The sequence below is a fragment of the Nelusetta ayraudi genome, unplaced genomic scaffold (genome assembly GCF_046127955.1).
Source record: "Nelusetta ayraudi isolate G7.1 ecotype Tasmania unplaced genomic scaffold, CSIRO-AGI_Nayr_v1 ptg000057l, whole genome shotgun sequence".
In the NCBI taxonomy this organism is placed as follows: domain Eukaryota; kingdom Metazoa; phylum Chordata; class Actinopteri; order Tetraodontiformes; family Monacanthidae; genus Nelusetta; species Nelusetta ayraudi.
In genome coordinates, this window is record NW_027466107.1 from 3317635 (window position 1) to 3331786 (window position 14152).

At 46.6% G+C, this 14152-nt stretch overlaps 1 protein-coding gene across 9 annotated transcripts in view; it reads right to left on the minus strand.

Moving 5' to 3' along the window:
- Positions 1 to 14152, minus strand: part of col5a3a (collagen, type V, alpha 3a) — a 43335-nt gene that overhangs the window by 20898 nt on the left and 8285 nt on the right. For 4 of the 9 annotated variants that reach the window (XM_076038521.1, XM_076038525.1, XM_076038527.1 and 1 more), the window contains exons 3-25: positions 13826 to 14039; positions 13268 to 13430; positions 9224 to 9346; positions 7431 to 7838; positions 6504 to 6623; positions 6283 to 6411; positions 6149 to 6199; positions 6002 to 6043; positions 5551 to 5613; positions 4624 to 4698; positions 4394 to 4477; positions 4211 to 4267; positions 3842 to 3895; positions 3689 to 3742; positions 3522 to 3575; positions 3004 to 3057; positions 2767 to 2820; positions 2521 to 2565; positions 1297 to 1350; positions 1145 to 1189; positions 932 to 985; positions 661 to 705; positions 181 to 234 (exon numbers count right to left, since the gene is read on the minus strand). In XM_076038521.1, coding sequence (XP_075894636.1) covers positions 181 to 234; positions 661 to 705; positions 932 to 985; positions 1145 to 1189; positions 1297 to 1350; positions 2521 to 2565; positions 2767 to 2820; positions 3004 to 3057; positions 3522 to 3575; positions 3689 to 3742; positions 3842 to 3895; positions 4211 to 4267; positions 4394 to 4477; positions 4624 to 4698; positions 5551 to 5613; positions 6002 to 6043; positions 6149 to 6199; positions 6283 to 6411; positions 6504 to 6623; positions 7431 to 7838; positions 9224 to 9346; positions 13268 to 13430; positions 13826 to 14039 — 2096 coding nt within the window. The remainder of the gene's footprint in view (positions 1 to 180; positions 235 to 660; positions 706 to 931; positions 986 to 1144; positions 1190 to 1296; positions 1351 to 2520; positions 2566 to 2766; positions 2821 to 3003; positions 3058 to 3521; positions 3576 to 3688; positions 3743 to 3841; positions 3896 to 4210; positions 4268 to 4393; positions 4478 to 4623; positions 4699 to 5550; positions 5614 to 6001; positions 6044 to 6148; positions 6200 to 6282; positions 6412 to 6503; positions 6624 to 7430; positions 7839 to 9223; positions 9347 to 13267; positions 13431 to 13825; positions 14040 to 14152) is intronic. The other 5 variants (XM_076038524.1, XM_076038523.1, XM_076038522.1 and 2 more) reach the window with 5 other exon arrangements.

The window sequence follows — 14152 nt, forward strand, 5'->3', positions numbered from 1 at the left end:
ACGTCAGAGCAGCAAAGCAAGTGTGAAGTTTAATTTCTCATATCAAATGACCTTTCACATTTACTTGCAGTACATGGCAGTGATGCATATTTGCAATCCTTGGTGGGTGTAAATACAGCAGTGTTTCAGCAGTTCAGCAGTTTCAGAGTGTTTGAGACAATCGTTGCTTGTTCTACTCACAGGAGGGCCATCAATGCCTGGTAGTCCCATCATGCCTTGCTTGCCCTGTGGACCCTATTAAGGACAGAGAGGAGATTACACTCTAAATCTGAAGTTTTAGTTAAATGCAAAGGAAACTTTAATTTGTGCCTTGACGTCACATTTTAAACTGTGCTGCTCTCAAACTGAACATATTGTGCTAATGACAACGCTCACTTTTTTGTTCTATTATGAGTCTCGCCTCAGTTTGTGCTCACAGGCAAAGTCCACCCCTGGCGCCCATTACGCTTGCATGTGTGCCTGTGTGTGTCTGTGTGTGTCTGTGTCTGTGTGTGCTTCCTGTGCATTGATTTCCTGTCTAAAGCCGTCTTGTCTGAATGGGAGCTCTAAGTGGTTGGAAGGTGCGCTGCAGCTTGGCGGGACTCCCCTGTGTGCATGATGACAGGGGTCAAGGGGTCGCAGCTTTAATTCCTAAATTAAGTGAAAAGACATTCTGCCTACCTTCTCTCCAGGCACTCCGATTGGACCCTGAGGACCTGGCAACCCCTGGACCAAGAGCAAAGCATCAATTAGGTTAAGTGTCGCGTGATGAGGTGAAGACTGGGAGAGCGGTTGTGTTGGAACACTGTGTGCGCATGCACGCAAGTGGGTGCATTCTGGAAAATGATGCCTTGTGCGAGCACGCGGGGTCGAGTGGGTGGGATGATTGTGTGTGCTTAATGTCTGGTGTGTTGACAGTTGAACGTTGTCGTGACAGGATGAAGTGAAGTACCTGCATTCCTGGATTTCCTTGTTGACCTGGTGGCCCAATTTCTCCAGCAGGACCCTGAAAAAAAAGGCAAGAAAAAAAACAGTGCTTGTCAGACACTGCACTTTAAAATGTAAATGTGGCAAATACATCATTATGCAGCAAAATAGGAAACAGTAATTTCCTATTTTCCTATAAAACAATTCATTCCATGTGAATGAAGTTGACAGGACTGACCTGATTGCCCTTTGACCCCTGTACACCGTCACTTCCTTGAATGCCCTGAACAGAAATGCAAACATGAAAGACTTGCAAGTCTTAAAAAATGACAGAGAGGAACTTTTCAAAGCAACATTTAATAGATGTCTTTGTTTTCGACGCTGACTGACCAGCTGGCCTGGTGGGCCCGCTGGTCCCCTTGGCCCAACAAGACCCCGCTGACCCTGGGGACAAAGCACAGCAAATAGCCAACAGTTAAACCTGCATTGATAATGAGTTGGAACAAGTGTGGAATACTAATTATAAATCAAAACCAAGCTGACAGAGGGAGGAGGTTTGAAAAAAAAAAAAAAACAGGTAGAGGCAGAGAATAAATGCTGTGTGCATGTGCAATTTGTGTGTGTGGGCACAACTGGTTTTGCATGTGGTCGCCACGGAGACTGTAGCAGCCCATGTTTGCGTGCGTGCTACGTTTCTGTCAGCCTTCCCCCCTTTGTAGGCCGGCCAAGCCACCTGTTCCACGGTTACATCTGTGATCTCCAGGGGAGTGATTGATATGGAAATATAATCATTCAGGCCAGGATTTTATCTCTTCCCTCTCTCGCTCTCTCCCCACTCTCTCCATCGCTCTTATCTCTTTCACCGCCGACAAATTTTCTGTCTCGCGTTTCCACACTGGCTGTCTCGCCGTTCCGAATCGCTCCCTCGCTCACATCAAACACGTCCGACTCCTCTCTTCTCCTCTCCTTTTGTTGTTTAACGCAGCTTTCCCAGCATTTTTTGATGCCACTCTATTTCTTCCTACAATGTGGTGATCCATTAGGAGGTGCTGAACCCTGCTGAGCCTCAACCTTACCTACTGGGAGGAAGATGAAGTGTGAGTCATAACCAATCAACCGCGAGTTCGGAGGAGAGAAGGAGAGAGAGAAAAACACAGTGTCTTGAACGGTGCTTGAAAGGTCTCTGTGGATTACATGATCCATTATCCAAAGAAAGGATACGGGTTTGTGTGTATTAGACCTTGATTAACTGCCTACAATATTACATCTGGTTTATCTATATATATTTATATATTATGTATGTTTTGTTATGTTATTGTTTTAATGAAGCAGCTTGCGTTCTGGCCATTTCTCTTCATGTGAAGCTACACACTGATGATATTTTATGAATATATCCTAACTGTTCTCATTTAGGATGTTTGTTTGGTAGCGTGCAGGGTTGAGGATGCATAGATGTAATTTCATTGTGTACTGGTGTAAATCCCTTCTTCAAAGTTTGTTTAAATGCAGCAATCCTACAAAGGCAAGCGTTTCTCCAAAAAATCTTTAGATTAAATATTTCAAAGTCGAAGCATTTGTGCTGTCGATACGCAGGAGGCAGATGGAGCTACTCACTGGTTCACCTGGTTGACCTCTTGGGCCCACAGGTCCACTGGATCCCTGGAGAAATCCAAAGATATTTAACACATGAATAAAACGCAATTTAAAGTTAACCTGTGGAACTTGCTTGGACTGATCTGATAAGTTTTGCAAGCAGTGATGCAACATGAAATTAGGTCATTCTGATAAAGAGAACGCAATGCCGGCATTGTTTCTCTTCCATGTAAAATAGGACAAGTTCGCAAAAGAATGCCGACTGACCTTTTCTCCTGGCTCTCCAGCAGGACCATGAGGGCCTGGCTTTCCTCTGTCACCCTGCAAGATAAACACTTTAGCCACACGGCTCAAGTTGTGCAGGACAGCTTTGTTTAGCCCAGTGCAAGCAACGGGCAGATGCTTTTCAGAGTAAACGACAATGATCAAGACCAGAATATGCAAATAAACATCTGCCACGCGATGTGTGACCTGAGAGTGTTCATGTTACCAAATCCAACTCACTCTGTGTCCCTTGTTTCCCAGGAGACCTGGCAAACCGTCAAAACCCCTGTCGCCCTGAATAGTAATAGATAAGAGAGTGCATCAAACCTTGCAGAACACACACACACACACACACGCACACACTTGCACACATTCGTGCATGTTGCAGTGTTTGAAAATTTGCAGAACTGTGGTCCCCTGGCAAAGCCTCACATCTGCTCTGTGCATGTTTTGGGGGACAGGGAGCTCTCCGATTAGCTGCGGCTCTGCTAAAATGGTGTTTTGACTGATAAAGACTGCGCTGTTCTGTCAGCGCCACTGTCAAGGGAGCCTGATATATTTACTAAGCCCTTCCTGCAGCTGTTCGGTATTGAGTCGCCTCTGTGTCAATACTTGTAGTGAGACGCGGGCGGCAGAACATCCACACCAGTGAACTACTTGACAATACAGACAGAAGCTTAACGTTTAAAACTAAAACATGGCAAAGCTGTTCTGATTTTTAGCTGCAGCTACAACAACGCTTTTCAGCGAGATATTACCTTTGTGCCGGTATCGCCTGGAATTCCGCGACCCCCGTCCACTCCTGCACGGCCCTAGCAGCCGCATAATTCAGTTAAATGATGCTTCTGCGTACATGTGCAGCGCGCTTTACACACAGTGAGTATTTTCAGTTTCAAAGTCAATGCAATGCTTCGGATGTTCTCACTGTTTTTCCTGGCTTTCCATTAATCCCCAGAGAACCTGGCAGCCCACGTGGCCCCTGTTTGGAGAAAAGGAGGAAAATAAATAGATGTAAGAGACGAGATGTGCAATAATAGAAGTAATAGAAGTAATAATTTGTGAGAAATAATAGTCTTACTGGATGGCCTCCCTCTCCTCTGTCTCCTTTGAGCCCAGTGGGACCAGGAAGACCCTGATTTATTTAGAAATGAAGAAACAAATAAATAAATAAGTCTGTTAAAAACGTGGCATGCAGTGGATGAAATATTCACAAAAGCCTGGTGGAACACCAACACAAAACAAAGGAGCTGTGCATAAATCATCCTTCAGCTCTCTTCATTTTTGACCCCCTGCGGTGATTCACAATCAGCCTGAACCCGCCGTGAGAGCACAAGCAGGGAAGAGAAGCAGGCTGCATGTGACAATCATGACGTGACTATGAGATTAATGGTTGCAGTCAGCCTGGCGAATGGAAACAAATTAGCCGAAGGTCAGACGACTGCCTCACCTGCGGGCCGGATCGTCCTGTCAGACCCAGCGGGCCTGGAGGTCCCTTCAGCGACAGCTGGAAGACAAAAACCCTTTGATGCGCTATTCGGCACAAGATAGTTTTTGTTTTTTTTAATCAACACAACACAACATGCACATACTGTACATCGTCACCCATACTAATGAATATTTGAGCCTGTACCTGAGTCTGCTGCAGGATAGCCTGCGCCTGGGCCTGCTGGGGCGTCACCACAGGACCCTTCTGGGAATCACTGCGATACTGGAACTGGTGGGTTTGACACAGAGGAGTCAGTCCCCCCAGTGGAAATGAAGTTCTATCACACAGCCCCCCCTTGTGGTCATGCCAGTACTCCCCCCTCTTGTGTGTTCACAGCATGTCGGAGCGAGTGTGTGTGCGCCTTGCATTCTTACTGGGAGCATCAACACAGTCCCTGGTGGTCCCAGAATCCCATCAGCCCCAGGAAGACCTGCACGTCCTGGAGGACCCTGAAGAAGGAAGAAGAGGTGAAGTCAGAGGTTCTGGCCATCGTCAGAGTGTGTGTGTGTGTGTGTGTGTGTGTGTGTGTGTGTGTGTGTGTGTGTGTGTGTGTGTGTGTGTGTGTGAGAGAGAGAGAGAATACAGTACATGTTGCCTTGTGTTTAATCTATTGATAAATTAAATTAGACCTGTAGGATTATCCCTCAAATTAAGTGATGGCAATGACAATGAAACACAGCAGGCAATTCTTTAGAACATGTGTAGCTGTGATTTATTGATGAGATTTCATAGATATAATTTTTTTTCTCTCTGGCTTCCACCTATAAATCTTAAGATTTCTTTTATGGAAAATAAAATATGGATGAGTTCACGATGACAACAGACAATTTAGCTTCTTTTAAAAAAAAAAAAAAAAAAAAGTGTGTCATAAGGGAAAAGGGTGATGGTGCCTGTAAGTAACGTGAATCTGTGGTTTCATAAATTGCCATTCATCATCTTTGGAAAAGCCGAGCAATAAAAACAATTAATGATTGAAATATGACGCAGCATCTGTCAGTAACCAAGTGAACTGGTATAAGTTTCCCTATGATGAATCATAGACAACTGCACTTTCTGAATCAACACACACACACACACACACACACACACACACACACACACACACACACACACACACACACACACACACACACACACACACACACAATGGAAAATCAGGTCAAACACGTGTGAGTCAACATCCGATTCTCTCGGAACTGAACCGGGACTTTATGATCCCTTGGACATGTATCAATGTGAGGAGTCAAAGTGGGGTCAGAGGAACCCTCATGGGTCCAAGTCTGGGCTTCATCTGCACTCACACTTTCACCGGGATCTCCCCTGGTTCCTGGAGGACCTGTTGGTCCAGCTGGGCCAGCGAGCCCCTGTGAAGGAAACATTCACAGCGCTAAAAAAAAAAAGAAAAAGAGCATCCCAATAGCAAGTCCAGCCCCACCTCCCCAACAAAAGCTCCATGAAAGTAGATAAATAAATAAATAAAATCTAGCAACACCCAACTTGTTAACATCTGCTTTATTGATTTCGTCAGAGGCCATGTCAGTGGGTTCCAGTGGTGGATTCGTAGATGTTTACAGCTTCCAAAACCTGTTTCCTCCTCTGAAAACCACACACAGTTGCCCCCTGATGGCTAGAATCCAAATATTTTGCGAAACATCTGGACACTTCCTGACTTACACATATCCACATCCTGGACGAGGCGGACAAAGACACTTTCAACACAGTTTGTTTGTTATCATTGTTGAGCGGGCTTACCTCTGGCCCCGGCGGACCTGGGGGTCCCTGTATCAGCGCACCCTGTCAGTTCAGACAGAATGAAGCCATTAGCTAAGCTGTTACTTCCTTTCTTTTCTCATGAACAAATCCTACAGGACAACTTGCTGACTGCCACAAGCAGCTCACCGGTTCAACAATGGCCTGCTCTCCCTTCTGGCCTTTCTCCCCTCTGGACCTCTGGAGGCAGATGAACAGACACAGACTGTTATAAACCTCTCTGTAGTTTGTCAGTAACATTCAGAACGCAAGGCAGGGGTTACCTCCCCGTCCCAAGTCTGGGCCCTGTCCCGCTCTGCAAACTCAAAGTGGTCCTCGTACTCCTCGTACTCCTCGTACTGCGTGTCGTTCTTGTAATCCTCAAACTCCAGAGTCTGCACGGGGCGGGAAGGCTCCATTTGTGACAGGAACTTAATGAATATCGAAGCAAACTCCCAACGCATCGCAGCCAGAGCAATTGTGTTTGCATTTGCATTTATCTCACCTCATAATCAGTAGCATTCGGGCCCACTGTTACCGTGGAAACGGAGAGATCATCATAGAGGTCCTTGTAAAGGTCATCTCCATACTCCTCGACCACCGGCTTTATCAGTGGAGCACCCTCCTGCAGGGCAAAATACATTTATAATGAGTCATAAGAGAGATGCACCAGGGGACACTGGGTACCCCTCATTAGCTCCCAGTGCACACGAGCAAAGGGACTTTTATTTTGAGTACACAGAGAAAGTGGCGAAACAGATGGGCTTGTGGCAAAAATGTTAATCATCCAGGATACAGGATTTACAGGAGCGCCGGTTAATTACGGTGCCATGCTGTAATTAGTTGATGAAATAACGTCAGATTCATGGACAGAATGAAAAAGCTGCAGGAACGGCGTCGTTATGACATATTTGTATTCCTGGCAAATTAGCAAACAAAAAAAAAAAATAAATGGGAACCTGCAAACAGCATTCCATCTTTGTTGCTGTAACTGATTAGACGGCTCTTGCGTTGTAAACAGCTGTGAAATGTTCCGCGCAGCTCATGGGGAATGATTCAGATGATTTATTCACCTCAACTGTCAACTCAACAAACTATTCAGTCTCTATTAGGTTCAAGTGGTCGGAGACAAACCATATGCAGCGTGCACGCCATTGCGTCGTCAGTCGATTTGCATGCTTATTGTACAAAACATTACACATACACATACATTAAAAAGCACAAAGTGAGATGGTTTGTTGGTTTAAATCTGGATTTTCTGGGTTTTCTGGCTAGGTTGTGCTGTAGAGGAGGTGATGTTATGATGGCTCTGGTTAGTGATGGTGGTGGGAAGCAAACGGAGAGGTGCTCTCTATGGTTAGGAGGAACAATCTGTTAGGGCTGCAAACTGCAGGTGCGGATGAGGGTGGAGATCACAGGTTAACTTGTCTACCTCCTCGGTGACTTTTGACTCAAGCACCTCTGTGGGAGCTTCCATCGCAGACTCGAGTTCTTGTGTGGACATCTCCGTGAAGGATTTCCCCAAGTCTTCAGCTGGAATCATGGTTTCAAGGCCTTTCTGAATGTCTGGCAACTCTGTGGGCTGAAAGGGTTCCTGGGACAGATAGCTGGGCAGCGGTGTTGACACTCTGAGGAAGCCGTCCTCAAGGTCGTTCTCCTCGTGCTTCTTCCTCCTGGACCCTTTCTTGCCTTTGCCCTTGCCTTTACGTTTCCCTTTGCCTTTGGATCCCTTGTCCCTCTTGTTTTTGTTCTTTTTGCCTTTTCTGTCCTTTGTAGAGTGCTGCTTCTGTTCGTCGGGCTGGTCGCTTTCCATCGTGCCATCAGGAAGGAGTTTGGGGTTCTTTTTGGGGGGAAAAAGGAGCGTAGGATGAGGGCGAAAGAAAACAATTGAACACAAATGAAGTACAATGAGGAAGCGACCCTGCAACGGCAAAGTAAAGGCAGGCGGCGTGGGTCGGTGAGTGGCGATTCACACTAAGCTGGAAAAATCCCAAAACTAAACTTCAAATGAGAATGGGCAAACAACTGCAGACTTGGTGCTTCTAAGTCACAGCAAAGCACATATTTGCCTGTGAGGTCAGGGGTCACCCAGCCTGCGATGGTAGAGAGGTGCTAATTCCAAACGTGCACTGGCAGGTGAGCAAACACGGTTCTGTGTTGTCCATTCAAAGTGCAGCCAGTCGTCAGTCATGAGCAGCGGGCTCTGCCTAAAAAAAACCCCACCGTTTTCGTCCAGATCCATTCGAAAAACAGGGTCAGCACATGAAGGAGAGTGATGGGAAGTAGGTCAGTGGGGTGACAGATGCTGACAGAATTTAGGATTCAGATCCCATTGCTCAGCTGTGCCTCGGAAAAACCCATCTGGACGACTATCAGAATTGCCTCATTCTCCCATTGCTGCCTGAGCCAACTGCAGAGATCATCAGTAATCACATTTGTTATAGACACACACATGCACTTACTGCAGTGTGTGCGTGCCAATTATTCCTCTTTTTTTTCTAAGGCGAGAGTGCATGTGGCTCATAAATCAGAAAGAAATGACTCATTTCCACACACACGGGCATGCACACAAATGCAGGCTGAGATGTCTTCACATCTGGTCTTCCGGTCACCTCCTCGTAGCTTATCTGTCTTTTACATACAATTGAATTAAGCCTTACAGTCACTCAGAGTATTGATGATTAAAATATGCTTTAGTAAATGTCTCTGAAGGGATGAAAGGGCTATTATGTTGCGTTTTATCTGCTTCTGTTGGTTATGTTTGTTCTTTTATGTGTATGTGTGTCGAGAGGGACTCGCACCAAAGAAAAAGTGACCTCAAACTAACCCACTAGCTCGCGGCGTTTTAAAACAAGTCACTTATCCTGTGACTGATGGCCTCTGCTGTGCTGCCCTTTCAAATACTTTTTCGCAGAGGGAGAGACGCGTGCTGGTTCATTGTGATAGAATTCGCAGGAAAAACACGGGTGTGCTGATGGCCGTGCGTGTTAATGAAAGACAGGGAGTCTGATGGGGGGATAAGAAGGGAGAAGACGACGGGGTCTCTGTGTGAAACCAAAAAAGAAGTCATACTGCATCTCTGGAGCTGTTTTTGTTTTTTTGGGGGGAACTGGTGGGGGGGGGCAAAAAACATGACACATCACATCAGTTGTACATGCACCGAACAAAGAAGAACATCTTTTGTCCCCCCGGGAGTCACTGGCTCCTGTTGGTGGCAGCACTAACCTCCGGCAGCTGCAGGGCACGGCTGTCGTAAGGCAAAGCAGAGTCGCAGTCTGGTATGTAATTTACACAGTAGCTGGCAGCAGCCTGGGGGTCATCCACAATTAGCAATTGTTGAATTTTTCCCTGGAACAAACAAAAAAGAGAGAGAGAGAGAGAGAGAGAGGGGAAAAAAATCAGACTTGCTAAGTCAGGCAAATGGCTGCAGAGCTGCAGAGACAACAATGAGTTGCACCGGTGCCGAGGCGGTGCAGCAGTGGGGGCGCGTGAGGGGAGAAATAAGAGCGTAAAACACTGCCGCCATCAAACTGTCACTCCTGGCACACACGCCGTTAACCGTTGCTTTGCTCCAGAAGAGGTCTGATTGCAGTCGTCCACACCGCGACGGTTAAACAGCAAGACCCCCGTCGCCGTCCCCCGTCAGAGCCGCTCACTCTCGTCACCGCCCTGCAGGCGCAGACAGGGTCTGTGTACACAAACACGCAGGGAGACAGCACTTCTACACCCCGCAGCACCGCAGCACCGAGCTGGCCTCACCCTCAACATAACCCTTGTCCTCTCCTGCCATCAGTTATTGCATAATGACAAGGAAGGCGGCAAACCACCAGACAAATGTATCTGCAGCACACCCTGTAAATTGCAGAGTAAGAGCCACATTTAGCTTTTATTTTTCCCCAACACGTTCCTGAAAGGCCACCCTCACCTTAAATCTATGCTGCTGTTGTTGTTGTTTTTTCTTGCGCTTTAAAGGTTAGATAAAGAGAAACAAATCTGTCTTATCTCAAAAAAAGTGAGGTAGTTAGCTCATTCTCTCAGGTGATCGCAAAGTAATTTAAAATAAATCCCCATCTGACAGCATCTGCTTGACAAATTAGTGATAGGAATCTGTACAACTGGCAGAGCAGCACCGGCACACTGTCAGCTAAAATGTCACCCAGTGAGGCAGATAAACCAAATCAGACTGGCTGCATAATGTTGTGGGGGGCGTTTTTTAGCAAGAGGTTAAATAGATCTGGAAAAAAGTGACTCTCTGTTCCCCATTAACAGCTTTTAGACATTCATGTTTTCCATATGTAATATTAGGCAAAGGAAATGGGCTAATGTTGTGCAAAGCCACAGATTGTATCAAATAAAAACATGCACTCAACATTAAATTACAATCATTCTCCTTTTCTTTCTTCTTGGAAGTTGGTGTTTAAAAAAAAAAGTTTCAGTTTAATCGTAGATCAAAGTAAAACAAACACAAAAAATCCAGACGTTTTCCTGTTTTTCCTGGCTTGCCTGGCAGGGACTCCCCACACTAGCAGAAACAGAGAAACACAAAGCATGCGTAGCGCTCCAGAATTTTGTTGTGTCATCGTGCCTGTTTATGGCTGGTGAGGACATCAGATCTGCGCACTTGAGGATGTGCTGAGAAGGAAAACACCTCGGCTGAATCCAAAAAAAGGCTTGCAAACAGGCGACAGATCAAGAAAAGGGTTTGTTAGCATTTCTGTGGCTTGTGCGGCTCGGCGCAGTTTCCACTGGCATAATGAGGAGCAGGATGCCAGATAACTGTGGCTAATATGCCTCAACAGATCACAACTAACTACACTAATGTGCAAAATGACATTCCGTGTACTTGCATCCTTTCGGTGAGTCACAAAGTTACTGTGCGTTAATGGTAAAGAGGAGGTTAAAAAAATCAACCACCCCCACCAAAACACATTAAGTGGCCCATGTCTGGCATCGCACTGCCATCAGATAAAAGTCATTTTTTCAACAAAAAAAGGTCAAATATAAACAAAGCTTTGCTGATTAGATGTAATTTCCCAATTTGCCTGCTAAATTAATAGGCGGGTTGTTAAAGGTTCAAAGAAAAGCAGTTCATGAATGACATGCTTGACAAGTCATAGTTTCAACACAGAGCCAAAGATGCATTTCGAGCACTTATCAACACAGAATCTGAACTCCCCGACCAACACAGGCTGGGCCTCTTATCTGAGCAGTCAGCACGTTTGAGGCATAAATGCAGGGCCACACTGCGGCCAAGAAAGAGCATTCTGCTTTTTCTGCAAACACAAACAAGGGCGTTGAGTCTGAGCACCAGACCTTTTGTAGTCATTTACAGACAATCTGGAAGCAATAGAAACATTAGTTCCTGACCACAGGCTCCCTGCTCCCACGCCAAGCTCCCACACTGGGAGGACTGGGCCAAAAAAACTGACCTCCTCCCTCACAACCGGGTCCTGGGAACCGGCGCCCAGGGGGCAGCCTGGTTTAATCTGCGTTCCCCTGGTACCAGCATCACCCCTGGGTGTATGATGCAGACTCTCGCATGTCCACTACCAGGCAGAAATGTACCACAGTACAGCTACACAAGTACATATCATCACATCAACAATTAAGAACAAGAGTTTGCTTTTGTTTTTTGTTTTTTTCGGGTCAAACGTAACTTAACGGTGGATGAAGGTATTTGCCAAATGGACGTGAGGATGGCCGCAAAAAGTACACGAGCTGAGCTAGAAATTGAATCTGAAAAGGAGGGACAGTCTGAAAGGTTATATTAGTCATCAGCATTTATTCACACCGCTATCATAACTCATCACCAAGAATGACAAATAAGGGCAAACAAGTGTTTTGGATGAAGTCCAGAGATTAAACAGTCTGAATTACTCAGGGGGGGGGAAGGAGAAAAAAACAATCTTGTGAAGTGAAGAAGGAAATGGTGAAATTCAAGGAGTGGACTACCTCACGTAGTGTATGAGAGAGCAGAGGGGGAGGTGGAGGAGGGGAAGGAGGAGGAGGAGGAGAGGAAAGACAGCTGATTGAGAACTTACAGCCTGGTGGGAGGGGCAGTGGGACCAAGGTTAATGTGTGGACAAGGTGAGGGAGGTTGTAGGTGATAACGCTCAGAAAAGCCAAGGGCAGAAGGTGTTGTCAGGTACGAGCACATCTGGTGTTGCCCTCCGGGTGAAAGTGAAGGCGTCTGTGGATTCGGACTATTAGGTCACCGGGGAGCGCTAACGGCCATCCCCACTGCTAAACAATGCACTCCCATTCCAGAGAGGGCTGCTCTCACTGCGAGGGGAAATGTTCCTTTACACCCAACACTACTGCAGAGCCCAGCCCAGGTTGATTATTTTCACAGGAATTTTATGAAGGACAATTGGACAGCGGCTGCATGTGGCCATGTGAAGCACAGATAATGACTACAGACACCCCAGAGAAAGAAAGAAACAATAATTGTAACCAGTAAGTTGGACATACACTCTGGAAGGTATTTCTGCACAAAGGTACTTTCTGTGAAAGAGAGAATAAGCCCCTTCAGTGCAGACTTTTGGATCGGAACACCGGCCCCATATTTTACACAAGCACGAGGAGCTATGAAACAAACAAAGAAAAGGGTCAAAGAAAAACCTTGCACGCTTTATAATGTCCCCCTAAATATTCCGGGGATGGAAGGGTGTGTGCTGACTTTTTCATAAGCTCCCAGATTCACATCAGCAAAGCTAGCCAACACATCGACACTGACAAAATCCCCACAAAGCAGAAGAGAATGTGTCATTCCTGGGTCCTCCAGTGGAAATAAGGGCTGGGCATGTCTCAGCAGCACCACATTTTCTTTTTTGGCTTTTTTTTCACCAGCACACTCTCACTTTTCAAACACTTTTTTCCCCCCCTGCGCCTCTTTGTTCCACTTGATTGACAGGAGACCCCTGTCACCCTTCAGTCTCCTCAGCAGAGATATTCCTTCTTTTTAAAGCCTTCCTAAGTAGCTTAGGCGACAGAAGGCTTCACACCATGTATATTCATGATAATAAAAGAAAAAAAAGAAACCCTGTGTTATGGTTCGAATGGGGATTTACATCGAGTGTGCAATGCTTTGGCTCTTGATATGAGCAAAGCTTTGCCTTTAGTGCAACATGAAGGTTGCTGAATCTAATTTGTGACCTTCCCGGGGTCTTCTCGTCCGCTGCTGTGGAGTATGACAATGTTCGAGGCGGCGGCGGCGACATAGAAAGAGCAGCAGGGAACGAGGACTTGACCTCAAGGACAAAGTCCTACCTCAAACACAGCCTCGTCCAGCAGCCGGCTCCCAAACACAGTGACACCCTCTGTGCTGACTTCAGCGTTGTCCCCTCGCAGTAGATCCACGGTCGCCACCCTCTGACAGTCCAGGAAGAGGGTCACAGACTTGCCGTGCACGCTGTAGGCGATCCTGTGCCATCTGAAAGGTGACAGGCGGCGAGACCAAACGGGTTATCTCAGTCTTAGAGGAGGGGTGTTTGTACGTATCTAAAATTGCCCTGCTTAGATCTCTGCTGCTATTTAACAACTCTGGGCGGATGATTTGAAGAGTTGAGGAACTCATTTTCTTCACACCTTTTTAATAAAGTCAAATCTTTTTCAACGCTTCACCGGGCTCTTCATCTTGTTCAGGTTACTTGAGAGCAAACAGGCAGTAAGCTTTAAGTCTGAAGCATTCATTGGATTTGAAGGGTTGGGCATGTTAGTCGATGGTAGCAACTCAAGTGATGGTAAACCGCGCACACACACACACGCACACGCACACGCACACACACAGTTTCTCATGACCAAGCCAAATGTCCTTGAACTACCCACTTTCCATCAGCCAGGTTGACCTCCTTGAAGACCGGGTGCAGTCCAGGTGCGGGCTGCCCCTGACGGTCCTCATACAGGAAGACGGGCGATTGGCCGACCTCCAGCCCCACCTGCTGGACCCCCTGGGCGTCATAGACGGAGAGCAGGAAGGATCGTGTGCCCTTCTTAGCCCGAACGGTTGCCATGAGGGAGAAGTCCTCTGGAAATTTGGACTCTGGGAGGAGAGAGGAGAAGAGAGGTGAGCAGGTTGTTGAATCACACTCGAAAGGACACAGCGGGGGGGCAGTCACTTTTTATAGCTTCCGAGTGCCAACCGGCGGCTGTGAG